At 40.6% G+C, this 26,964-nt stretch overlaps 2 protein-coding genes across 3 annotated transcripts; both read left to right on the top strand.

Annotated features, from left to right (window-relative positions):
• Positions 1 to 451: 451 nt before the first annotated feature.
• Positions 452 to 8,477, top strand: zgc:101744 (Receptor expression-enhancing protein 6-like). Of its 2 annotated transcripts, none has more exons than XM_063909387.1 (6): positions 452 to 599; positions 689 to 817; positions 5,157 to 5,250; positions 6,283 to 6,421; positions 7,468 to 7,658; positions 7,801 to 8,477. In XM_063909387.1, the coding sequence occupies exons 2-6, from the start codon at positions 703 to 705 to the stop codon at positions 7,805 to 7,807; spliced, it is 546 nt and encodes a 181-aa protein (XP_063765457.1). In that variant the 5' UTR covers positions 452 to 599; positions 689 to 702; the 3' UTR covers positions 7,808 to 8,477. The 2 variants fall into 2 exon arrangements, with proteins under 2 accessions (XP_063765457.1, XP_063765456.1); XM_063909386.1 differs by having other exon boundaries at positions 453 to 599; positions 7,468 to 7,636.
• Positions 8,478 to 11,393: 2,916 nt separating this feature from the next.
• Positions 11,394 to 25,722, top strand: diras1b (DIRAS family, GTP-binding RAS-like 1b). The gene is made up of 3 exons (XM_063908257.1): positions 11,394 to 11,626; positions 20,495 to 20,836; positions 21,843 to 25,722. Exons 2-3 carry the CDS (start codon positions 20,528 to 20,530, stop codon positions 22,128 to 22,130), a joined length of 597 nt encoding a protein of 198 aa, XP_063764327.1. The 5' UTR covers positions 11,394 to 11,626; positions 20,495 to 20,527; the 3' UTR covers positions 22,131 to 25,722.
• The last annotated feature ends 1,242 nt before the right edge of the window (positions 25,723 to 26,964 follow it).

Raw genomic sequence — 26,964 nt, 5'->3', positions numbered from 1 at the left:
TTTTCTTTTCTCTCTCTGTGGCAGAAATAGGCATGGCCATCCATAACGTTGGGATGTCAGAATTCGGAGAAAGTTACTTAACCATAGTGACTTACAGTAGTATGTGTCGTTCTGCCCTCTATATGGCAGAAATTGGCCTTCATATTATGGGTCTCTTCACACACAAAGTTGCCTCTAGTCACAGTCCCGCGGACACCTTTTGACTTTTCCATTTATTCATTCAAGAACATAAATTAACATAATATATTTTGATTACAACTAAAGTGGAAATTCGGGGTAGATATAAGTAATAAAACAAAAAACAATAAAAGAATACCAAGAAAATAAGGTTTCACATTCAGATGAAATATGTGTTTTGATTGCCTTTTTTTATTCATAATCTACCAAAATGTTTAAATGATTAGTAATAATGTTTGGAGTCAGCCCGTTTCTAGCACAGCGTAAACCGTTGTTTAATCACCTGCTGCAGTGCAACTCAGCGGAGCTCTGTGATTGGTCAGCAGGCGTCTGTCAAACCCCTCCCCCTCTGCCACCGCGATTCAGCACAGTCAGCAGCCAGCCATCCAGCGTCAAGTTTTCGGGCAATTCACCCACCCAAGGTTAGTAAAATTATAACCCCTCGTTTTCTATCACAAATCAAACATCGACACGTATGACATTTGCTTTGTGTCTGTGCTGTTTGTGTCAGGAAAAAGCCCGAAAATGAGTCACTTTAAGGAGCGCTTCGTGACTCTGCTCCATGAGAAGAACTTTGTTACAGACCAGTTGGCGACGCTGGAACAAAAAACGGGAGTTAAGAGAGAGTATATCACCGTGGGTAAGTTAAAGTATCAAAAAGAAAGCCAAACTCAAACAAACTTTCAGTCTGTTTTGAGAGTTTACTTCCAAATAAAGTGAATACTGAACTTGCTTCGGGGCTCCACGTCCCCCTCCATTAAAAACTAGCTAGTGTGCTCCATGTTTAGCAAACAACCAAGCTAGTTTAGCTAACGTTTTGCCACTTCATTTGGTTTGCCATTTCAACTTTAACCAGTTTTGGTCACTCTGTTGCATGAGTACTTTTCATTGTGGTTTTCATATCCTGTGGCACTGTTAGCTGGCTCAGTCTCTGAGGTTGGCAGGGCAATTTTGAGATACTTCAACCCCACTTCTATACATTTACTTTGCAGATTTGGATTAATAATGTGAAATATAATCAACAGCAGCATACAAAGTTATTCAAACTGGTTACACCTTCACCAGATTTGAAAAGCACACTAATGCATCAATGATTATAATGAAACGTATAAATAAGATATATAATTCTTAGATGGAACAATTTGCACAATTTGACTTTTGGTCCTTTTAAGTATATTTTGATGCTAATACTTTTGTACTTTTACTTAAGTAACATTTTAAATGCAGGACTTGAACTTTTAACAGAGTATTCCTGCTCTGTTATTTCTTCTTTTACTCAAGAACAACATCTTAGTACTTGTCTCACCTCTGCTTTCAGTGTGGTTTTTCATATCCTGTGGCACTGTTAGCTGGATGGTTTTATTGCCCTTCTCATGCTCGAATGCCAAAGTTCATCCAGCTCAGACCTTTATGCTACATTACAAGATTAGAGTTTGTATAATCCTCTTTACACATCCCTATTTCAGTGTATCGCTGTTGAAATTAACTGCGTGTAATATCCCACCAGCAGCTGGTGCCAGGGGTATTTTTATCACGTCCTGAAATATCCAGTGCAATGCATAGATGGCAGGGCATTCTAGCATGACTGGTTTTCATCTGCAGGCTCCTCTCAGTTAGTTTTTAATGGTTGTGATTTGACTAAATTCTGTCGACAGTAGCATTCAATACAGGCCAAACACCTCAGGCTATGAAGTCGACATTTAGCATACAATGCCACATGATAACAGGAAACATGAGTGCCAGTGTGACCTACATTCAAACCTCTCAACACAACATAGATATGCATTTGAAGAACACATTTCAATCTCACAAGGGTATGGATGTTTAATGCTGTTCCCACCTGGATCACCAGCATGTTTTCAAAAGGCCCCTGAGGTTTTTGCTATTAGCATCAAATGTAGCGTTAATCCCAGATCGCCCCAACCTATTAATATCTAACATAAAACTTCATTATAAACATTTTAACTGTGACCAATATTTGTAGTAATAACACACTGAACAGCTGCAAACTACACTTTATACAAACTATTGCTAAACTTTAGGGAGAAATGATCAGCAATCATTTTAAAGCAAAGTGGCGACTATGTGTTTAAATGCTTTTCGCTGTTTTACATGATTCTAAATCGAACAAGTTGGACGTTTGTGACAAATTAGGACATGGGACATTGTGATGACATTCTTTTTTTACTAGTGCCATTTGAAAACCATTTGATTATGAACGTAATCCTAAGTGTGAGACATATTTTAAACTACAACTCGCATATCTTTGGCATTTTCTCTACTGCGGGTTTTTGATGCTTATCGGTCAATACTGATGTATCTTAAGATAATATGAGGCGATATGTTACTGCTGCCTTCTTAGGAGTACCGAAATGATCTTATGGTAAGAATATGGAGGTTCAGTTGGTGTCTGTTAAAGCTCAGTCAGATCTTTAAATACGTCCATGTGTTTGTATCTCATGCACACAATCACCAAACTGGCTTGCAAAACAAATACTGCAGATTGTTTGCAAATATCACTCAACTCGACTCTAAGGTAGGAGCTAACAGAGCTGCAAAATTATACTTAGGGCAGTGATATTTGCAGAAGCGTCTTATTAGCTTGTTTTTTCCTGCTTTGGACATTGCAGGTTTGTTATGAATGCGTCCTGAAATAACAGGTTACACACAGGAATTGTTTCCTGTTGCCTCACTGTAATGTTATGTTGTATTTTGTCTTGATCTTGTCATGTTCGTTGGACAGAGTTACAAAGCGCTGTCCCTTAAACCGTCCAGTGATCAGCTCAGAAACGTCTCAAGTTCATGCCGACTCTTATGACACTCTTGAAGTGGGAGGACTAATGTGCTGACTGAAGAAGACACGTCTCATTTGCAGTCAAACTCATGGAGTGAGTGGCTCTCGATTGAATTCAAAGACAAAATGAGTCAGTCAGTTCAAGTCTTTTATTGTCATCTGCAAAAGGTTACAGCGTAGTTGTTGGCATTACACATTTTAAGTCCCAGTTTCTCTTAAACAATACAACAACGATAGTTTTATGCAGTACACAATGGAAACAACACATAGCAAATGACATAATAGTGCAAGTAAAATGCAGGAATCTATAGGAGAAAGTAAACTGTAAACATGTGAAGTTGAATTAGATGAAACAGAATGTTATACTGTATATTCTAGTAATGTATAAAGAGATATGTTGATTATAGACAGACCTATTTGGTATAAACATACATTAGTGGTGACACACTAACGATCTCTGAGACCTTGTTTGTTAGCTTCATGTTCAAAGCCAACTTCAAGCCCTCCCCCGCTGTACTCCCCACAATAGGTTTTTGTGATGATTTGATTCTAAGAGGAAGTGGATTTCCAGCAGAATTACCAATCCTGAGTCACACATGATAGGATTACGCAACGGTTTTATGGCCTGTTTTGATTTTCAAAAAAGTGTTTCCACAAAAAGAACATGTGTTTTCTATCAAGGCTGTACAATCGAGGTTAGCTCACATGGCAGCATTGTTCTTTTCCTTTGTGCAGTACAGGAGTTGCTACAGAGTCTGATGGAATCCTACTAGCAGTTTGTCATTGTGCAGCATCATTGACACATTTAAATAAGTCAGTTCCCTATACAAAGCGTTGCTGTGTGTCTCTTTATGTCAGCCGTTGGCTCTCTGGGGGTCTTCCCTTTGAACCACTTCCTCTTGTTCTACCTGCATTAGACATGGATAAGCAGACTGGGAATTGCACGGACATTTGTTTATGAGCCGGGACAAACAAATGAGATGTAAAGAGCAGGCAATGGTGAGAGCAGTATCAAAGGCCTTGAGTGCTCTCAATACTGTTTGATCATTATGACTTGGTATGGTATAATTTGTTATCACCAGTTGAGTTTTGCATACATTTGAATGATATATGGGTAGACGTCATTCCTCTTGTCTTGTTTTCCTCGTGATAAATGTAATGGAAGAAATGGATAGGCTAAAGTGGCTGGTCTGACTGCAGTGTACTCCCATTGAAGTCAGTGCCTTGCTGCCAGCTAACCAGTTTAAGCTTTAGAGGGATTAAGCTAGGCAAATCACGCAGAGCTGACGTCCAGGAATCTTTTTTGCTACATTTATGTCCTGTAAATTAATACATCCTATAAACAAGATGATCATTCTCAACACTTTAAAGCAATCCATTCCAGCTTGGACATGACTTCTGCCTTTTTATGAAGTTTATAATGCTTTGTTTTTGCTGAAATTGGTGTTTAAGTGTAAGTATGTGTATTATTGAGGTAGTAGTTAAAAGGTGGTGAATACATCACTGCATCACATTACGGCGTGTTCCTAAAAATCAACCTCACCATGTTCTCAAACGTAGAATGTAATCAACACCTCTATGAGTGTCTACAAGCCTTTTAAAGCGTGTGTTTATTCAGCCTTACACTAGTGCAAACAAAACTAGGACTGGCTGAGTGTTCATCATAGATTGACTGCTTGGGTTATAACATGTTCGACAATTGTGCCCCCTTTTTTAAAGCGGGTGACATTTTTTTATCCAACCGCAATCCAAGTCCAGAATATATTCAGTTTACTATCATAGTTGCTGAAGAAAAGCATTAAATCTTCAGATCTGAGAAGCTGGAAAAAAGTCATTGCCGTTAAATAACCAACCCGGCAGTTCAGCGCTCCGCTCGGTACAGCACGCATACACTGCAGTACCACTGGCATTTGTGGAATGTGTCGCTCACATGTTTGAGGTGAATTTGCCAGGCGGTTTGACATGACTGCGTGAAATGTTACTCAAAGTCAACTTTTCCTCTGACTGGATTTGAATATCAGTGTTTGTCTTGTGTTAGTGCTCCTCCTAATCCTGGTACTGCGCAGTCCTGACATCCTGCTATTAGGCACACTTTGTTGGCTTGTTTGTCAAGTAACTGGATACCCCCTCCCCTTAGTCTCTCGCTGTCACATCATCGCTGCCTCTCGTCTCTCTCCCCCTGCAGGCGCTCTGAGTTTGGTCGGGCTGTATCTTCTGTTTGGATTTGGAGCCTCCCTGCTCTGCAACCTGATTGGCTTTGCCTATCCGGCATATTTCTCGTATGTATGAAGTTATTTTTAAGAAATTCCATAACAAAAGAGTATATATACAAATAATTCATTTAGAAAATGCGATGGGTTATCCACTTAAGTCCCTTTTTTAGTCTTTTGTTTCTTTCCTTTATGGACAAAGAACTCTGTGGCGTCCAGCAGATAGTTTAAGTTTTGTTTGCAGGAATAGGACAAGCAGGTTTGTCTAATAACAATAACTGACCTTACCGCCACTGCAAGTATGAAACACCCAAATGGAATGGAGCCATTGTTAATTATTAAGTCTCATTCATCACACCTATGTTCCTCCTTCTATTCAAACCAATACGGCCCTTAAAAAGGTCAATTTTGCTCTTTAGGAATGGACTTCTTCACTTAAAGACTACTGACATCAACGTTTCTTTGTAACTGGTGTGAATATGTTCGTCACTTTTGAATTTGGTGTCTCTGAAAAGTTAAAAGATAATGATTGTAAAAACCGTTTTACGTTTGTCTCAACACTTCCATGAGCATTTCTACATTGTAAAATGTACTGGTCACTGTAATCATTAATCCGGTCATAAAGTGGCCTCTACCTATCCTTTCAGCGCACAACTCCCTCATTGTGTTTCTAACTCTTTACTGCAGGTCAGCAATAAACACACAGTCTGCAACCAAATCAGTTGGGACTTTTGTACTCAATAGACTGGCATTTTTGACTGTCAGTTCATTTATCAACCCATCAATGACATCGGAATGACATCAGAGTTAGGAAGGGATCAATTTAAGTTCCGTGCGAAGCGGAGGAATGGATGAAATCGCCACTAAGTCATTCAATGTACATCTTGGTATGTGCTTATTGTTGTATTCAGAGACCCTTAGTGCAGCCCAAATATCTGAACCTATGCATTAAAGGCTGCTTAAAGGTACTATGTGTTTTTTTAATATTTTGAGTACATTTTCTACTATATAATTAAAAAAAGAGTGTCTAGACTTTGTGTGTTTGACGTGTTGATGTTAACACGTCATCAATCTTCTGAGCGAAACGTGTCGTCCTTTCAGCATCAAGGCCATCGAGAGCAGTGTGAAGGAGGATGACACACAGTGGCTGACCTACTGGGTGGTGTATGGACTCTTCAGCATCGTCGAGGCCTTCTCTGACATCTTCCTCTCCTGGTTTCCCTTCTACTACGCTAGCAAGGTATGCTGTCCTTTTAAAACGTCTTTTAAACTTTGTTGTATGGGTTGATTGTTATTTTACACTGAATGTTCTTTTCCTGTTATACCTTGTATTATCTTGCCAACTGAGTCTGTTTTAACTGTGAAACCAAAGTTCCCAATATGTTGAACCCAGTCGATGGGAGGGTTTATGGTTTCGGACACCAACAGCGCTCTCTTGTGGACACTGTGTCTCATGTCCCAATGAGGAGACCTTCAGACTGCTGATGACATGCGGCCCCATAATGAACAATTCTTACCAACTTCTGAATATTTTGTATGTTCACTTTGGAAAGGGACATAGACAAAACGGTGTCTATACGCAGACTCTAAAGACCTTTCTCTGGTAGTCAATGCATTGTGCAAAAGAAACTGTGCCACTTGAACAGCATATTTCATAAGGTGACTTACATGATTCAATCCACTTACTGTGGGTTGCTTCTGATAATTGGATTGCAAAACACGAACAGTTCATTGTTTTGTTTTTAAATTAAAAACAATATTGTACATATTCACTATATTGATGATATAATGCCTGACCGTCAAAAAGTGACCTCATGATCTCCTGTTTGGGCTAAATGATCATGATTGCTAATCTTTTGTTGACAGTTTGGGGTTTTAATGAAATATATATATTCCTATTCCTTTTAATAAATGGTGCTTTATAGTGATGCTACATTTTCATTGGCCTGTAATGTAAAACAACAGCAGGCGAGTCACAGATACGCAATGCAACATTTTTAGACTAACGGAAAATTGTGCATTTTAGGTCTGTCACCATTGAACGTTACTTTCCTTTCTAATTAATCTGTTGAGCATTTTTTTAATTAATCAATTAATCAGTCGACCTTTTTGAAATGTCAGAAAATGGTGAAGTATTATGAAACAAGGTGTTGTCATCAAAATCTCTTTTTTTCCTGACCAACAGTCTAAATGCCAGCGTTTGTTATCGCAGAAGATAAAGAACCAGACATGTGTCACTTTGGACAGGAAGTGATATCTAAGATCTGCCCTCTGCTTCCTCCTCAGTGTTTGTTCCTGATTTGGTGCATGGCTCCGGTGACGTGGAACGGCTCCGACATGTTGTACAAGCGAGTGATCCGGCCATTTTTCCTGAAACACCAGGCCACCATGGACAATATGGTCAGCGATCTGAGCGCCAAGGCTAAGAACATAACCGAGTCGGTGACAAAGGAGGGTGAGATACCCACAGTGTACATGCAAGTAGAGCTACATACTATATGTACTGCAATGCCACACAACACTGCCACCCCCCTTAGATTTACAAAATGCAGTAACATCTTTAAGTCTGTTTCACCTTTCTGCCAAATATAGCCTTTTTTCTTCTGTTTGTTCCACCAGCTGTTAACCGGGCCCTCAACCACGAAAAGGACCAGTGAGAAACACGGGATGGCTTTGTGTTCGCGTGTGTGTGTGTGTGTGTGTTTGAGTAATTGAAAGAGAGACTGAGTAAGAGTAGGTGTGTGTGTTTGTTGCTTTCTGCTTCCGTTTGGCCCTCTCTTCCGTTTCCATGACGGATGATGCTGAACCCCCGCGTCATGTGGTGAACTGAAGCTTCCCACTCGTGAGAAAAAATAAAAGCTTGTTTGTGTCTGCCACGTCAGTTTACTGCCATCGGTACTGCCAAGGCAATCGGAGAAACTGTGACCTTTTTATGTGACATTAATTTCTGTGTTGTAGTGTGACAATGTGTTTCAGGCAGATATTACGCCTGTAACGTTTCAGTCAATATTATTGTGTCTATTTAAGCCATTTGTGACAGAAAATGGGCTGAAAACATAACGGTTTTCAAATATGTAAACAAAGATTTTCTAACATTGTTAATCAAAACTGGAACTTTTCGTTATGTTGTCCTGCTCCTCAAAGCTTCAATAGTACATGTGTTAAGCAGCATTTAAAGTCTGCATGAGCTATTGGGAGGTTTTTAATCTGTAACTTTATGTGGCCTTTTGATATGTCTTAATTTATCTTCTCATAATGATTAAATAATAAAACTGGAACCTTAATGAACTGAACAAGTGTCTGTCTGGCTGGCTTTCAGATGTATCGCTCTTTCTTCCAGTGCCCTCTCTCCAAGCAGTGCCATTCCTCACAAAGTGGGATTTTATTTGGTCCAAATTACAATATTTCTGCACCAGTGATTTCAGGCTCTAGTTCATTTTTGCACAAACTCATTTTTCATATTAATGAACTTTTATCTTCTGTATTTGTAAATTGTTACCAAATATATTGCGGTGTGTTCTGGCCTATCCAAGTATTGCACAAAAATGATTGATACCTTCAAACATTTCAGATGTACAGTAGATACATTCCAAGTTAACTCTAAATGTAAAAATTTGGTATAGCATTTTTTTTGTGATTTACTTTAGAAAGATACATTTGCCATGGACACTTTCCTCTCCCATTCTTCGTATCCACTTGATCTCTTGACCTGTCGTCCTCGAGTACATTTACTGGCATTCAGACAGCCTAACCACCCACCCTTTAATTTGTCTTTGGCTCTGTATTCACGCTTGAGGGGCCCTGAATAGGAGGTCCTTTGTATTTGCGCACTGGATGTAATGCATGGGAAATGGTGGATGGAGTCGGTGCTATGGCCCCACACCGCCACGGGGAAATGAAGGCACCCATCTGGAAATGGCTTCTGTGGAGATGCGTCTGCTGGGTGTTTGTTATGTATCCTCTCAGCCAGCGGTGGTCGACAGGTTATTGATTAAACAGAAATTGGACACAGAAACCAATTATTGCATTGTGTTGCTGTGTGGCTTGAGCCAACGCCTGGTATTGAGTGTGGGGCCTGTAATGGTATGGGACAATATCAGATGAGCTGATGAGAAGAGGACAAAGAAGGAACGCAGTCAACGTATGAAAGCATGTTTTAAACTTGCACACATAGATTGTAGATGTCTATTTGTAATTATACGCTGCTTTTTTAGCCACATACGGCTGTAAGGATGGCAATGTCTGAATATCCCAAAAACCTTTGGATGGATTGATAAGACAGTTTGAACTCCACAGTGTCCCCAACAGGTTCATATTTTAGCTTTGTCTTGATAGGGTTTAGATGCATTGCCATGAAGTCTGGTACATACATTCCTGCTTTCCAGACGATGAATCCTACTGACTTTGGTGACATTTCCTAAGAGGCATCATCTGGTTTACTCTGGCCTTAGTTTAACTTGTTTTTAAAGTTATTTGGTCACAAGACAAACTATTTTTTTCTGCCTCAGCTTACTCTTAAATGCTACTTGGCAAATGTTGGCATGCAAATATAAAAGATAAAGGTAAATATTACAGATGCTAAACAGCATGTTAGTGTAGTCATTGTCTCTGTGAACATGTCAGCATGGCGATGTTAGCATTTACCTCAAAGCCCCACGGTAGACTGTTAGACTTCAAATAGAAAAATTATATAAAAAAAAAAGTTGTAATATATCAGAAATAGAGGAATCCAGCGCCCTGTCTTACTATTTGATATTGCCTTTAAGGTTGGCTGTGTGTTCTTGTTTAGTGAAGACAATAAGGCCAATTGCAGGTAATACCATATTGACCTGAGAAGGTAAGAGTATATTGTTCTTGTTTGAATAATAATTGATTTAAAGCTAGAGCTCTTATGACTTTTCTTGCACGATCTCTTCTCCTGTATGTGACCTCCTGCTCATCATCTCATGCCCAACTGAACCAATCAATGCTACTTGCCATCCCCATTGTCTGCTTGTCTTCTGCAGCTCCAAGGCTCACAGACAGAGGGGGACAAACCCAAGGCTTTGTGCATGGAGTGTGGGTGAGTCATACACTGAGACCACCACGAACAGACCAACAGAACAAGGCCCGGTCTGACTCGATCACAGGTCTTTATTTGCACCAGGGCTAAGCTTCCTCTAGGCTTCCTCACTCTTGTTTGTGATTTTAAACGAAGTGAATGTAATGTTTTCATTCCTGCTGACATTTGCTGCAAATGACTTTGTGCGCACTGATACTGGGCTGGTATACTTCCTGGTTTATCGCCTCTGCAATCTCTCCCATCCGCCCATTACATGTTATCTTGCTGCTGTGTTATGGCTGTATCATCACTATGTGCAGCCTACTGTACTCATGTATCTCTGGCTCTCTGGTGTGTGGTGCTGAAACACAATCTGGTCGCTGTCCGTGGTGCTGATCCCGGATCAGACAACAATATATGTGATCTATTGTATTCTTTAATTTATGTTTATTGAAAAGATTAAAGCCCATCCAAGATCACTTCATAAAATATGTCTCACATAACTGAATACAATGCATCCAATCAGTATTTTTGACTTTCACTAGACACCTGTGCTTGATTGAGAGAGTTATATTTCTGACTTGATTTATGATTATTTTTTTTTAAGCCTTACTTGATGTGTGTCTGCCTATAGGATATCTATGGTGGAAAAAAGTGACATTGTTAGTCAAATGCCTGAATCTAACATTCATAAATGTAACGTATTTATTCACATTTCACATTTGCAAATCTGCGTTAGCCCTGGTTATATCTGATGGCTACTTGGTTGTGGTTTAAACATCGAAATTGAAATTTGGAAATGAAATCAGTTCAATCACATTTCAACTGTGCTATTTATGTCATCCATTTGGCTTTTTTAGTGTGATATGTTTTCCTGGGGGACCATCATTTTTTACTTCAAGCTTTATGGAATATTTCACACAATATCAGATTCAGGCTCGTCCTAAGTCCTACATATTAGGATTACGAGGGATTGTGTAGTCTGTTAAATATCAAAGCAAATTGTTTCTCAGATTTTTTAAATGTTGGTAGCCTATAATCTTCAAATTCCAATAGTTGCACTAACCTTTTTTTTATTTTTAAAGAGGAGGAAGTCTGTTTTAAATAGCTTATTTTGCTGGCATCCAACCACTAGGAAGTGTATAAACTGAAAGAGAATAAAGTGTGGACAGAAAAGGGAGAGGGCATAGCACCTCCCACGTCCTATATGCGAGAGATCGAGTAAGAGAGGCAGAGAGAGAGAGAGAGGGAGAGAGAGAGAGAGTCTGCTGTGGTGGTGTTTGGAAATCGGACGACATGAGCTCTACATGAACCGTGTAAAATGCTTTAAGACGCTTTCGGCGTTTGTCTTACATCCGTCTGAACCGAGGACGAGCCTGAAGCGGAGCAATACTTCACGACCAGGTATGGAGAGATGTTGCTCGGCACCAAATCCTTACATGGAGGTTAGATGTTGGTATTCAGTGGCGTAACCGCGGTCCTTCTGCCTGGCAGCTGAGCGCACACGATCCCTGCTGGCTCCATACAGGGACAACAAATCTTATTTTCTTTATGCATCCGATTGATTCTAACGCATGCACACCGGCTGCTACCACGCAACACATTTGGGATTAGTAACCTCTATCGTGTGCATTGTATGTAGCCTTATGCCCGCACAGCCATATTGGCAGTCAGCAGGAAAGAGAGGGGCTGAGATATGAGGGTGTTGGGATTATTGCTTTGAAGAGTAAATGGATGGGAGGGGGCTGTGGGGTTTCGCTGCGACTGCAAAATGATGGCACCGTTGCGAGATGGCGATCCTCTGGTATTTATGAATGAACCCAGCAGAGTAGGGTGGTCTGTAATGGCGTTGCGGAACCAATCTGGCCCATCGACGACGCCAAGCCCTCTCCTCGCTGCCACCCCTTAATGCACGTCAACATTAGACTGTACACTAATAATGACGCCAGCGTGACGCATAAAGCCCGATATCTGTGGCAAATGTCATGGTTAATCCTCCATCTGCATCTGTGTTTCTCCTCCATGCCCGCCGTGCTGCTTTATGCGCATCTCATGGAGAGGAGAGCTGTCATGACATGGAAAAGGAGTTGTGCATCATTCAGGCCTTCTGCGCGCGCGCGCGCGCGCGCGTGTGTGTGTGTGTGTGTGTGTGTGTGTGTGTGTGTGTGTGTGTGTGTGTGTGTGTGTGTGAGAATATGTATATGACTCAACTTCCTGGATGCATAGAACTCTGCCATTCATGGGTGTGTGTGGGTTGCGAGAAAAGAGAGGAATGATGTTTGACAGTAAATGCTGTGATTAAGCTTTAAAGTGTGTGGTTGGCAGTAGAGATGCAGAGTGTGTTAAAGCATGTATGTGTTGGTCCAGGATGGAGGGTAAGTGGAAGTGTGGGGGAGTCTCAGTGTCCTGCCAACCTGTCCATTTGTTTGTCTGTCTTGAATGACGACAGTTTGGTTGCATAACTTCTGCTGCTCAGAGAAATGACTCAATACTTGGTAACAAGGACAAACACAGAAAGAGGAGATGATGCTGACGCTTCTGATTATGGCAGAGAGGAGTGGATGCTGATGAAGATTATTTTAGTGTTGTATTTCTTTTATTTTCAAGCTCTGGCTCCTTAAACAACACACAAAGCTGTATGAGATAACTGGGGTCCAGATGGCTAGATGTTGAATGATGTTGTGGACATCACTCAGGTTTGCGCAAGACTGGGAATAGATGCAGAATCGGTTCCCCAATTCTGTAATTTTTAGGATAAGGCCTACCCAGACCTGGGGAACTGGATTTAGAGAGTTACTGTGGCTTCAAAGAATAAAAAAAACATTCATTATTGGTATGGCTTGGGTGTAGTTTCTGAGACAGTTATTATTTTTTTTTTGTATTTCTACAAACTTAATAAATGAACCCTTCATGCATACAATATAAGAGGTTATTATTGCAATTTTACCTTGGCTTACTCAAGTCTATCAACTATTGTTTTCCCTTGAGTGAAAATCAATCAAACAATGTTTACACCATTTACTTTCTTCCGCTATTAAGCCATTGTCTTCATTTTCTATTATGTAAAGTAATAATAAGGTGTATTCTACCGCCCTACCAAGAACAACAATTAAAACATGCTGTACAAGAAGCAAATACACAATTCTAAAACGCCAAAATCAAATAAAAAGGAAAACAATTTAGAGTCAAAAACAAAAAACTGAATTAGTAAAATATCAGGTGAGAGAAGACAGAAGATGGAAACAAATTCTAACTCTATGTAACTGCATTTTATGATCGATAATGACTTCTGTAAATGTAATCTTTTTCTTCATAATATAGCATTTTATTGGGAGCAACTCATTCCTAATGAGATGCAATCCCTCTGTAAGTCATTACATTTATTTTCAGGCTTGATTTATAATCATTTATAATTAATAATGAAACAGAAAATATGTTCTCCAACTGAGCTTGCCTACATATTACCTTTTTGAGTTTGTATTTAACTGCTGTCTCCCCATGATGTTTAGGTCGGTCTGTTGCTTTGGCAGCACAAGTCTAGTCAAGAGCACCATCACCGTTGAGCACGCCTGAGCTATATATAACTGTATACTCCATAACGTCTGCTTTAATACTGGAACAGATCAATGCTAAAGTGTTTTAGTTGTTCTGACGGCATCAGCTTATTTGAAAAGGTCTATAGAGTCTTTATTATGCATGGCATTAGGCAGGATTGTCTTGGTGTGGTGCCTGACTAATAGAAGTCCTGATTGCTGTTCTGCTCCATTATGCACATCGTGACCTCTGAGTTACCGTATTTTATTTGACATTTTGGTCAAATATCAGCCGTTCTTTAAGTATGAAACACTCTCGGCACCCTTAATCTATTAAATCTGATTTGCCAAATCACGAGGAATATTTTGTGGTTGAAGAATTGTTAACGGTCAGTTTCATAAATCCCAGTTGCATAATAGGGTGCGTCACAAGTCTGGAGCGGGATTCCCTTGATGTTTCCATGTTATCAGACGTGGATCAAGTGGTATTATAAAAAAAGCTGTGCCTGTAGAAACCAGGAGTCAATCCAAACGTACCAACCCTGTCACCATCTGTCACTGCAGGCAGGCATCTGCAACACGCTCAGGCAGTCACAGCTCCAAGGATAAGCTTCATCGTAAAAATGAACAAATGTTTAAATACATTATGCACACTTGAAAACATTGATTGCTCTAGTTCTATGTTGGAAACTGAATTTCTTTCCCCATTCTGGAGTTAATATCCAGGCTCCGCGGTGTTTCCCTGATTGCACGGCCTAGGTATTAGCAGAGTCTTATGGAGAGGACAGACGGAGCAACCCAGGGTTCCCCAGGTTGAGCTAATGCTCAGGACTAATGCACACTCAAAGACTAATTACATGTTGCATCCAGTCCTGTGTAAAAACTGTGCTGTAGAATCAGCCGAGTTGTTTCAGTGCAGTTAAGATATCAATTGGCTGGAAGTTGAAGTGTTTTCTTGAATTCTTATTGAAAGTGCATATTAACTGTATTTGGCTTATTATAGCAGTAAGTAGTGAAATCGGGTAAAGTGATGATGATTTTGGATACACTACTCGCCAGTGATATTGCAAAACAGTGCTGAGAAGGAGAGTCCAGCAGCCTGTTATGTGGTTGATGGATGGATATTCTGCTGCAAAACCTTCTGGTCCAACCTAAATGTGAGCATCAATAGACTGATGTTTATGTATCTGGCCCAGCTGATGTTCCCATGCCACAGTGTTGCCGTCAGTGCATGCTGAGTCAACGGGATGTGCATTGAGTATCAAAGGGCTTCATCCGGAGCTGCATGTTGTCTTATAGGGAGACCACTGGCATCTTAAGTCCTGGGAATTGGGTCAATGCAGAGCAGGCCTGCAGCACAGAGGAGGTTAAGCTCAATGATTAGCTACTAAGCCAAGACCACAGTGCTGCATCTCCTGTACAGTCTAAGGTACATACAGCATGCATGTACAGAAGTGTACGCTCAATCACAGTATAGATTGACACTGATGAGAATCAGACACACCTATAGTCTTACACAGCGTTTAAACACCTCAAGCTAACCCACAGTTGCTGTTACATGTTGATTTTCTGGTGCATACAGTATATGAACATATATCACACTTAGTCCTAATATAACTTTGTTTGCTTTTCAGTTATGTAATGCAGATGTTTCATGTACATGCAACATTATTGACTAGCTGTTTTAGTAATATATTATTTGAAATGGTATCCTATTTTCTTAAACTATTCAGAATTCCTTTAATGAATTGATCAAGCTGGTCCCTTTTACATATAAGTGTAAAGGTGTAATATGGGGATGTCAACTTTTGCTGTATTTCCATTAAAGCATGATACACTCCTCTGAGATACAAGAACCTACAAAACCCAGTTTTTCAAAACCTAACTTTGTTAAGGAAAAAGTAAACATTTTAATAAATAATCTGTATGACTAGAATACAATAAGACAAAGGATCATGTTTATATAAGGCTGGAGTCGGCAGCCTTTCAGGTTAGCTTAGCACAAAGACTGGTAACAGTGGAAAACAGCTAGCCTGAAACTGGCCAATGGTCACAAAACCTTCCTGAGATGCATAAAGCTTAATAATTAACACATATTATCCCATTTCTTTAACTTAAATGTGTTATTTCATGGGGGTTTACTCGGGTTAGGCTAACTTCTGTTAATAAGCGAGGTGCAGTGACTTCCTGCAGTGAGGTTGCCTCGCATTCATTTAGTTTTTTGGATCGATTAAACGAGAAACAGTAAAACAATCAAAATATATTTTTTCAAAAGTTACATATCTGTTGAATGAATTTCCATATACATAACCTTCATATGCTAAGAGCCAAATGCATGATTATGCATATCTAACAACAACAAATGACTTTATAACATCTTCAACATATTGATTACATTGAGCTCTGTTGAATATGTAAGGGTTAGGGTTCTTGCCCGTCCAATTTAAAACATTTCAAATGCTATTAAACACCAATATATGATGGTCTAAAAGCCCATTGGTTGTCATTTTTGCATGAAAAATAGTACTGGGTAAACAAAATAGTAGGATATTATTTATCAGACCATCGATTGAGTCAACATATCACTGGAGCCTTTTATCACAGATAACATTTTTGCAGATTCATAAACATTACATTCCCTCCAATAGCTTTTCAGATTTCCATGTGTGTGTTTTGACCCCTGGTGTGAAGCATCAGCGTGATTGAATGTCTGAGACTGTGTCAAAATGTATAAAATGAACCGAGCTACAGCCTGCCCAAACCTAGTGAAAATGCCAGGGTCTCTAAATTGCTCTTGCTGAAAATGCAGTTTCATTCCTCTGGTAAAACACACACACACACACACACACACACACACACACACACACACACACACACACACACACACACACACACACACACACACACACACACACACACACACACACACACACACACTTGAGCTGATGTGTGCACAGAGAACAGGGACTCTCACGCTTCATTGCACAACACACATCACACACACATGTTCATACAATATCTGACAGCTGAAGAAACTTTGTGCAGCTTTCTGACAGCCTGATAAGTGTGTGTGTGACCGTGTGTGTGTGTGTGTGTGCACAGCTGTGGCCAGAATATTCCAGAAAAATCTGTGTATCCTGTAAAACCTTCATCGCAAATAGCTGTGTATCTGCAGCATTCCAGTATCTGCAGCTTGCCAAAAAAAATCTGTTCTCCACAAGACACCATGGGACTGCTTTGTGGGTGTCTATTTAATCAGGCTCTTGATCTGTTGAATGGCATTGTGTTTGATGTTGGTTAATGCGCTTCCTTTGTGCCGCTGTGTAAGTGGCTCTCTTGAGGGAAATTATGTGCATATTTTCGCTAAAGGTGACATTTCCTTGCTCGCACTGTGAAATAAACGACTGGAAAAGGCTGGGTTGCCTCTGTTTTCAGAATGAGACGAGGGGAGGCCTGTTTGGTCTGTGCCAAAGCTATCTGCTAATGGAATTTGGCTGCAGTGCCACAGATGCATTTATAGTGTACCATTAATTCATTAAGGAACTGCAGTCCTCTCATTTCAAATAAAACAAGAGAAGAGGACGGAGAAAGAGGGAAAGACAGCTTGCATTGGTAGCAGTGTCATTAATCTCAGAGGCCTGGTGTCAAGGACAAATGTAGAAGGAGTGGAGCGTGCGTGTGTTTTTATATGTACGCGTGTCACTGTGAGGAAGCACCTGTGTGTGTTGTTATAGCTGCTGACAGAAGGAGGGAGGCATCTAATTTTAGTTCAGGTGAAAGGCAGGAGGGAGGGGAGGAAGGTTTTGATGAGCAGGATCGTTGTTGCGGAGACGAAATCCCCATCCAAAAAAACCCAACAGGCACCAAGCAGGGCAGGATGACAGACTGACGGGGCCCAGACAGACGAGCCCCATCGATCAAAACCGCAGAGGCTTTAGTTTATTGATCAAAAAGCATGGAGGCCTGGGGAGTGCGAGAGCAGGAGACAGAAGAGAAAGGGAGTGTGTCAAAGGAAAACAGTTTCACAATGCTTAAATTAAGAGGTAACGGATGCATAAAGAGAGTATTTTCATGCACGCCATAAACATAGCATGTATCAGAGTGTGTTGATCGAATAGTTCAGCTTTAAAGCACAGAAATCCTACCAGTCCATGGGTTTTTATTACAGGTATTTGGCAATAGACTTTGAATGTTTTTGATACATTTCATTGCAATATTTAGTAATAACTGTCAAATGGTCAGTACTTTAAAAGCACTGCAGTCTCTGTTCAAAGGACAAGTCTGGTTTATTAGAACTTGGTTCTTCTTTTTGTCGTGTTGGCCTCCATTTCCATCTCTAAAAATAACACTGCACTCACCACGCCGCTGAGAGCTGGGAACACAGCTACACTGCTAAAAATAAGCGAGACAGGGCAAGAAATCCCATGTTTGGACAAATTTTGTTTGGAAGAGAAAACTTAAGGCAAACTCTCAGTGAACAGAAGTAAAGCCCTGTGCAAGAAGGTATTGTTATTGAACGTTGATGTCCTCTTGCTTAACTGTATTCCTAGATTTCTACAATTACTATCAACATGCATCTTTTTTGGGCACTTGAATAACAAACTCAGCAGATATTTGGGATTTTATCATTTGCAATAATTTGGAGTCTTGTGTGCGATACGTTCATCCGAGAAAAAGTCCAGTATAGACTTACCTCTTAGCTTTTGGGTCTCCACTGACTAGATGCTAAATGCTCCATCCACTAGTTCACCAGCTAGTCGCTATCCTGTCTTTCTGTCATTTGGTGATGAGGGTTTGTCAAAGCTTTGTAAACAGCTTCCTGGTCTTATTGAGACTGAACCGAAACTAACTAACTTAGCGGGCCAAATCAAATCCAAGCAGTGGTCTGAAAGTTGCCTTAAAGCTCCTTAAAACTGAGGACTGCTGCAGACCATTACTACAAATGACGCTTCAATCTTCAAGTTGATCAACGTTTTTTCCTCATTTTAGGTGGACAGCAACACAACTCAAAACGAATGATCATGTTGCAATGAATTCAAATCAGTGATTGCAAACAAGTTCAAATCAGTGATTGCAGTTTAAAGCATTTATTGCAGAACTTAAAGGTTAAATCACAGTGGACATCTTTTTGTACAGGCAAGATTTTGAGCAACATTTGATGGCGTTTATCACTATCGTCAGTGTTGTAACCAGCAGAGCAATTAAACACTATTTCCTGCTTTCCCTGACCATAAAGAGTTAACAGAGTGAACAGTATGCAGGCATATGATCAGAAGACTCCCCCTGCAAATCAAATCCGTGGCTGTGAGTTCGCACTCTTGCATGTCATCCAGACTTACAGCTATAGATTGACTATAAAACTCAAGAGGCACTCCCTGAAACCTCATTTATTTTGAACTCCTTGACTGATATTATCTTGAAACTGGCAATGCAATTACAGAGGCCCTGCCATCAATAGTGGATTCCAGCAGTGCAAGCATGACAGAAATCCACTTATTCCGTCTCGTATTGATGTCAATTTACTGTTTCATTACAACTACAGCTAAGAGAGCAGCACATGATCACAACCGAATGAGTATCTTATTATGGGACCTCAAAGCAAGTTTAGAACCACAGCAGATAAATAATGCATCAGATACAATGCGTAATCATGCACATACGCTCAGCAGACACACAAGCACTTACAGAGATAGCGATAGATTATGTGTGAGGACATTCTTCTGGTGCATATGTATGAGTTGCAGCAGGTACGTAGAGAGTGAGGAGTTGTAGAGTTCTTCAGTGTGCAGTGATGCTGCTGACTGCAAATCCAGTTCACCATAGCTATAGAATTTATGTGTGAATACTATATTTAACACTATACTATATATACATATTTAACCTCCTTTAATCCCTACATTTAACAGCTATATGCTTCAGTGTGTTCATCAGATTGTTGCTATTGTTGATCTCTGTCTTTTGTGTGCTGAGTGGGTAGCATACAACGTTTCGGCCAAAAACAGCTGCCTGCATGCTGCTGCAAAAACACAAAGCTTTGAGAGCTGAGAGAGTGGTCCACAAGTAATAGAGTTGCAGGTTGTTAAACCAAAGCAATGACCTGAAAGACACCTGAAGGCTCTGTAGAGCTTCAAGCAACTGCGAGGTTTAGGATGACTATTTTTATTCGTCAATAAAAGCGATGTCTTTGACATTTACATATTTATATGTTTATATCAGTGTGATGGCCACACACTGATATAATCTTTGGGATGCTTATAATGTTTTTGTGTTTGATAGGTAGCGATTTTACTGTTGTTTGACTTGCATTGGATTGCATTGGATTATACATGACTCCATGTTATTCTTATTCAACCATCCTGAAAGGACTCTCTGTCTCCTCCAGCGATTGCTGCAGTTGCGAAAGTTAATAAATGAGAAAATGCTTTAATGTTTTTAGGGTTGAAAACTGAGAAACTATGACTCTGCAAATAGTATTGATCAGGGAAATGTCTGCGTCAGTTGAAACTCTTGGAGCCTCACCAACATCATCCTCTCTAATTTGTGCTCTGGCTCGCAGTCAGACCACGAGGAGGGCTGGAGTGCTTCACACCCACCGGCTGAGGTTAAGTCCCACCAGAGCTCCTCCATCAGCTGACAGCTCATTTGCTAAAATTCCTCTTTGCTAAAATTATCCTTTTCTCCCCGTCCCTCATCCTTCCCACCCTGCTTCCTCCCCATGCCTCCCCTCTCGACATCATAGGTGTAACACTGTCTTAAGCCTGAGGGGGGCAGAATGCCGGAGCAGAGCAACGACTATCGTGTGGTGGTGTTCGGGGCAGGGGGAGTGGGGAAGAGCTCCCTGGTCCTGCGCTTTGTGAAGGGCACCTTCAGGGACACCTACATCCCCACAGTGGAGGACACCTACCGCCAGGTGATCAGCTGCGATAAGAGTGTGTGCACCCTCCAGATCACCGACACAACAGGGAGCCACCAGTTCCCGGCCATGCAGCGCCTGTCCATCTCTAAAGGCCATGCCTTCATCCTTGTCTACTCCATCACCAGCAAACAGTCCCTGGAGGAGCTCAAACCCATTTACCAACAGGTAGGTAGCTAAGTGTATAAACTCTACAGGTATTAGAATGAGAATGGATATCCAGGATGCATTTATCACCTTCATGTCAAGCTAAAAGTTTAAAGGCACAGCTGTTTGTTGAGTTTATTAAATAATAATAAACTGTTGTTGTTGCACGATTCAAAAGGGCAATCATGAAGTACTTAGACAATGTACTTAACGTAGTAACATAGTTTTGGGTGGTGGTGGCGAAGGCTGTAGGGTCTTGGCATGGGAACCGGAAGGTCACCAGTTCAAGTCCCCGAAAGACCAAGTGCTACCGAGGCGTCCCTGAGCAACGCACCATTCCATACACTGCTCCCTGGGGGCCGTGCATATGGCAGCCCTCTGCTCCTAACACTAGAATGGGTCAAATGTAAATGTCCTCTCTGTGGGATGAAGTACAAATCCTGCGTAACAAATTTTACTTCAGAAAACAAAATATACTTGAATTACAAAAACTGAACAAATGTATAATAACTTTTATTAATTAGAATACAATTACATTTGCAGATGAATGTCCATATCATTGGAGGTCATTTGAATTACATTTGATTTTTTATAGCATTTGTGTTAACAGTCTTAATTCCTAAAAGGTATTCCATTTATAAAATAAATGTGGTGGAGTACACAGTTCAGTATTTCCCACTGAAATGTATTTGCGTAAAAATAAAAAGTAACAGTAAATAAGTAATCAAGTACAAGTACCTCAACTGTAATACAAGTACAGTACTTTCTACCACTCGGAGCAAAATACAGAAAACCCCAAAATATTACATTTATAATAAAACAAGGACAAATAGAAGTAATGAAATTAATTTAACGTCCAATCTTGTTCAGAAAAGTAGAAAAAATGTATGTTTAATTGATGATGTTGGCAAATATTCTTATTGGATGTAAAATGATCCCCAAGTCAATTTGTCGTTTAACTCGTGTATAATCTGCACTGCCCAGCCAGAACATAACAGGTGTCTCTTATTTCCCTCCTCCTCTGCAGGTGTTGGCCATAAAGGGCAACGTTGAGGCCATCCCCATCATGCTTGTAGGCAACAAGAGCGACGAGACCCTGCGGGAGGTGGAGACCAAGGACGGAGAAGCCCAGGCCAACCAGTGGAAGTGCGCATTCATGGAGACGTCGGCCAAGACCAACCACAACGTCACCGAGCTCTTCCAGGAGCTCCTCAACCTGGACAAGAAGAGGAACATGAGCCTCAACATCGACGGGAAGCGCTCGGGGAAGCAGTCCCGCGCCGAGAGACTGAAGGGAAAATGCAGCGTGATGTAAGTGGAGGAGGTGCAGGTGGAGAGAGGTGGGGAAGAAATACAGAGAAAAGGAAGAAGAGAGTGAAGACGAGAGAGAGGAAGGACTCACTAAACGCATTCTCAGAGCAAAATGTCAGGAAGGTGTAACGGAAATCTCATCTTTCACCTCTGTTTGACTGCTGCGGTCACTAACACAGCTCAGCATTTACTTTATAACACACAGGATTTCAGTTTGGAGCTTTACATTCATGGGCACTCTGTGGAAAGGAGAGATGAGTGGGACTGGCACAGAATATTGAGAGGTAAATTCAAATAAGAAGTACGTGTCACAGATGAATTACATGGACATTTGCATCATCCAAGTGTCACAAAACCTGGCTGTGGAGCTCATCAGGACATTGGACTGCAATAACTACAAGAGACTGCAGCAACAAAAAAAAAAGACTGAAGGTTTCTAAACTATCCAAAAATTGTCGTCCTCTCTCACTTCTTCATCTAAGCCCATCCTCCCTACTCAGCTCAGCCCGCTCTTCAACCCTCACACACACCCTTACTATAACAAATATAGAGAGACGTAATGTAATTGTAACAGAGTCGATAAACTGAGGACTCTGATGTATATAAACATGGGATATTTTAACATACTCCGTCCAAACACACATTAGTTACAAGTCAAAGAGTGAAGTTTGAAGCATTAAAGCTTAATCTTCTCATCTCCTCACCCTCAGCCTCTCTCCAGACTGATAAAAAAAAAGACCCTTAACATTCATCAAGAAGTCATTCTACTAAAAACGAATCCGCAAACTCTCTAAATGTCCTCATCTGAAGTGGAGGAGCATCCAGCGGGTATGCACATATTGATACGACGCAACAATCCTTTTAAGACTCTCATCTAGTACAGAAAAACTCTGGAGGAAAAGAAGCTGGACACTCATCAATCATAGGAAAAAGAAAATCAAGTCTGCCTTGTCTACGAGGATGATACACTCGGATAATCATTGCCAAGCTTGAACGATGAAGAGGAAGGTTTTTGGTTCTGGGGTCAAGAATGTCAGTTTACTTTGGCACTTTTCAAGTGAAGGTTTCTCTTCTTTAGCCTTTTTATTCTTGTTTGCTATCTTTATGAAGCTTTATATAGTCATGTTAAAGTCAGAAAAGCCCTCCTTAAACAAAAAAGCACACAGATAGTTAAATAAAATAAGGGACATACAGATTATTTAATGTGACCCTGAATCACTTAACATTCTGTTTCCTTTTTGGTTGTTTTGGTCACATTACCTCTCAAATGCTCATGCAGGCATCGGTAAACAGGAAACAGAATGAGTCACACACACACACACACACAAACACACACTCACAGCATGCGCACAAATGCATTCATGCAAGTGTCAGAAGTTACGCTGTTGACTGATTACATGAAGACCAACAGGGCTCACTCAGCCTCAATGCCCTCACATTGCACTTTATATCATAAACACACACCCAGTGGACACACACACACGACTGTCATTTTTCATGTTTATGCCTATGATATGTTATGTTTCAATGATCTCCACTTGACTTAACTCAGAATATCCTCCTGGAGCTCTAATGTATGTCCAAAGTGCATGTTTTAACCTTTTGTTACTACGCAGGAGCTCTAAATATTGTACACAGTAAACACAGGACAGCCAAAAGCACAATACTTTTTTAACAACATATCTTTTATCATTTTTTGGTTTTTATTTTTTGTATCTTTTTCTTCCTTTTATTTGTCTCTGTGTGGGATTTTCATCTTTAACATTTATCTGACCACGGAGGTACAATCGCATCATGATCACCGGTATCTCCTTCATCTTGAGATGTAAGTGTTTTAATTTGTCCGGTACATGGCACAATGAGGTTGTGGTTCTGCTGAACAACAGGGTATCATGATGTGACCGTTAGCTGTGGTTAAATGTGACGTAACACCGAATAGGACGCAGATGCGGAATAGATTATTTGCCTAATTTTCTCCGTCTCTCTGGCGGTTTTAACAACAATTTAAGTGGAGGATAATCTGCTCCTGTTCTGTTAAATCCAATGACGCAGACGATGCCTCATCTCAACTGTGTCTCCGTCTCTTCTGGACAAAACAAAAGCACAGCAACTGTTTCTGTCCGTGCTACTGCTCTGTCTTTATGTGTGCAGCAGAATCAACAACTGGGCACTTTAGGGTGACATTTTACTTGAAGACTTGCTTATTAATCAGAGATGCCTCATTTATAAGCACCATGTAAAATGTCCCTCCTGCATTGTTCCCGCCCACAGACCCTCGTAAAAATGTCTAAAAGAGTAGTTATTGTAAATAAAGCATTAGGTAGTTGAATGAAAAGTTTAAAAGAGCTTCGAGTAAGATGTTACCCATGTAAAGAGTACCCACTGTCTTTCTGGGAATAAGTCCTTGGAAATGTTGTTACAGTAGGAGGTTCGATGTTGCTATGTACTGTAGTTTACAGCTTAATAACAATGCTCATGATATATTTGACACATCCACTCTTCAGATATACCAATCAGATAATACTAGCGAAATGTGAATATGTAACTAAAGTTGCCACTCCATGGCTGTAACTTTTTCTGTTTTCTGAAAGCTGAATGAATCAGTTGTTATCGATGTGTTGTCCTTTGCACTAATGTGAGGTCCTCTTAAACTCCTAAACTTTGCATTGTAAAACGTACCCTTTACATGTTAGATGCCAGGGATGCTCACTCTTTACTCTATGTTTTTGCCATCAGTTTATAGTTTAAACGAGTTGTAATAATGAAATAGTTTGTTCTGGCTTGTTTTAGATGCCAGAAAGATGGAGTGATTTCTGTCTTGACATGTCCTTCAAAAGGTTGAAAAGCTAGAAAAACAAAAGCTAATAATATCTGTAAATCTATCAGACAGTGCTGGCCTGATCTGATGTGTAGCTACCGGCAGTAGTGGTACACAGGCTGCATAAATATGAGCTTGACACATCTGGTTGCTTAATGCAAAACGCCAGCTTGCGAGCGCATGTTTGTGCAATCTGTTGTTCTGCTGACGTCTACAGGAGGCTGTCGCTGTCCATGTTCCTGCGTGGAATATGATAAAGCAGGGATAGAAAAACAATGACACAACAAGCTGGAGTGAGAGGCTGTGCCATTAATAGAAATAGTGTGAAAATATTGTGTGTGCTTATTAACTCGCCTGTGTAGGATTGAAATGTGCATGTAAGGGGGCGTGCATGGGAAGTGTGTGAGCGTGCGTTGTGTTTCTTGGGCTGTGTGAGTTAAATGCTGGCATGAATCAGCACAGACACCTCTGCCCTCGTCCTCCCATCGCTTGTCTCCTCTTATTTATCAATGAAGCATATTCATTGCTGCCGTCTGTGTGGAAGCCCATAAGTGCATTCATGTATCTTTCCAATTAGCCAACTGTTTGCTTTCCTTCACTCTGGCCTGCGTGCTTTTGTGTGTGTGTGTGTGTGTGTGTGTGTGTGTGTGTGTGTGTGTGTGTGTGTGTGTGTGTGTGTGTGTGTGTGTGTGTGTGTGTGTGTGTGTGTGTGTGTGTGTGTGTGTGTGTGTGTGTGTGTGTGTGTGTGTGTGTGTGTGTGTGTGTGTGTGTGTGTGTGTGTGTGTGTGCGTACATGCTGTTGTTGTGCCATCTTCTGTCAGATATTTGAAGCTTTCCTGTGGAGGCTGCCTACTCATTTCTGCATGAGTCATATACAATGGCTCACATACACACACACACACACACACACACACACACACACACACACACACACACACACACACACACACACACACACACACACACACACAAGCGTATAAAACAGGCATGGGCACAAAATATACAGACTGCATGCCCTTAGCTGCACATTTAAACATGCATATTACTCTCACACACAGTCCTTGTCAGTGAAGCCTCATTCTCTCACTAGCTGTTTTCCACTTGGAGCTGTTGTACAGGCACCACTCTCAGCATTACTTCTCCATAAATCAGCTGTCCGACCCCCTGAAATCTTGATTTTACTTTTATATAATACCTCAGTTTCGTGTGTGTGTGTGGATGTGGATGTGAGTCGGTTGCACTTGATAGATGGGAGGCCGACACTGCTCACTCCTGATTGTAGATAGTTGTAAATAGTGTCCAAAGGACTTCATATTTTAGAGGAGAGTGTACAGAGGAAAGGATGCCGTGGTGGGAAGGTGCCATCACCTGTGTTTCCTTGTTGTAGTCAAAGTGTCCAATTAGAAGTAACACAGCAATGCTTGACACGTTTTCCACATAGGAGAGCTTCATAACCAGCTTTCAGGAAGTTGTTAAAACGTAGGGCCTTTTCAAAATTAAGCTATAACTTCCTCTGCAAGACAGACGGCTTTTGACTTAAACCGGGTTAATCTACGGAAGCCCAAAGTGACCAATATTCTATTTAAAATGAACAATCATATGACCAAATACAGGCTTTGTAAGGTAATATACCTGAAATTCTGAAATATTGCAACGATTATTTACGATTCAGCTCATTATTATGACATTTTATCTGGCTTGTTTTTACAATAAATAAGAGTTCACTGCAGGTCATTTTTATTTTACACACTTTTTTCTAAATGTTAATTTCACTTTTATTATTTCTCTTCTCAAAAAGCTTTCATGATGAATTGTGGCCACTTTCTTAAAATACAGGTTACAGGTTAAATAATGTGTGTTGCCTTCATGCTCTTCATATGATTGTTTATTTGAGACTAATTTATTTAATGTTAAACACTGGATCTCCGTAGAAATCTACTTGGCAGCTTTTGTGCCGGTTTTTCGATTAGGACCAGGCAAAGTTTACCTCATCAGGTACTGGGAACTTACTGGTCATGTT

This window comes from Eleginops maclovinus, chromosome 19 (genome assembly GCF_036324505.1).
Source record: "Eleginops maclovinus isolate JMC-PN-2008 ecotype Puerto Natales chromosome 19, JC_Emac_rtc_rv5, whole genome shotgun sequence".
Lineage (NCBI taxonomy): Eukaryota > Metazoa > Chordata > Actinopteri > Perciformes > Eleginopidae > Eleginops > Eleginops maclovinus.
Note: the sequence above shows the minus strand (reverse complement) of the source record. Positions and strands in the feature narration are given on the sequence as shown.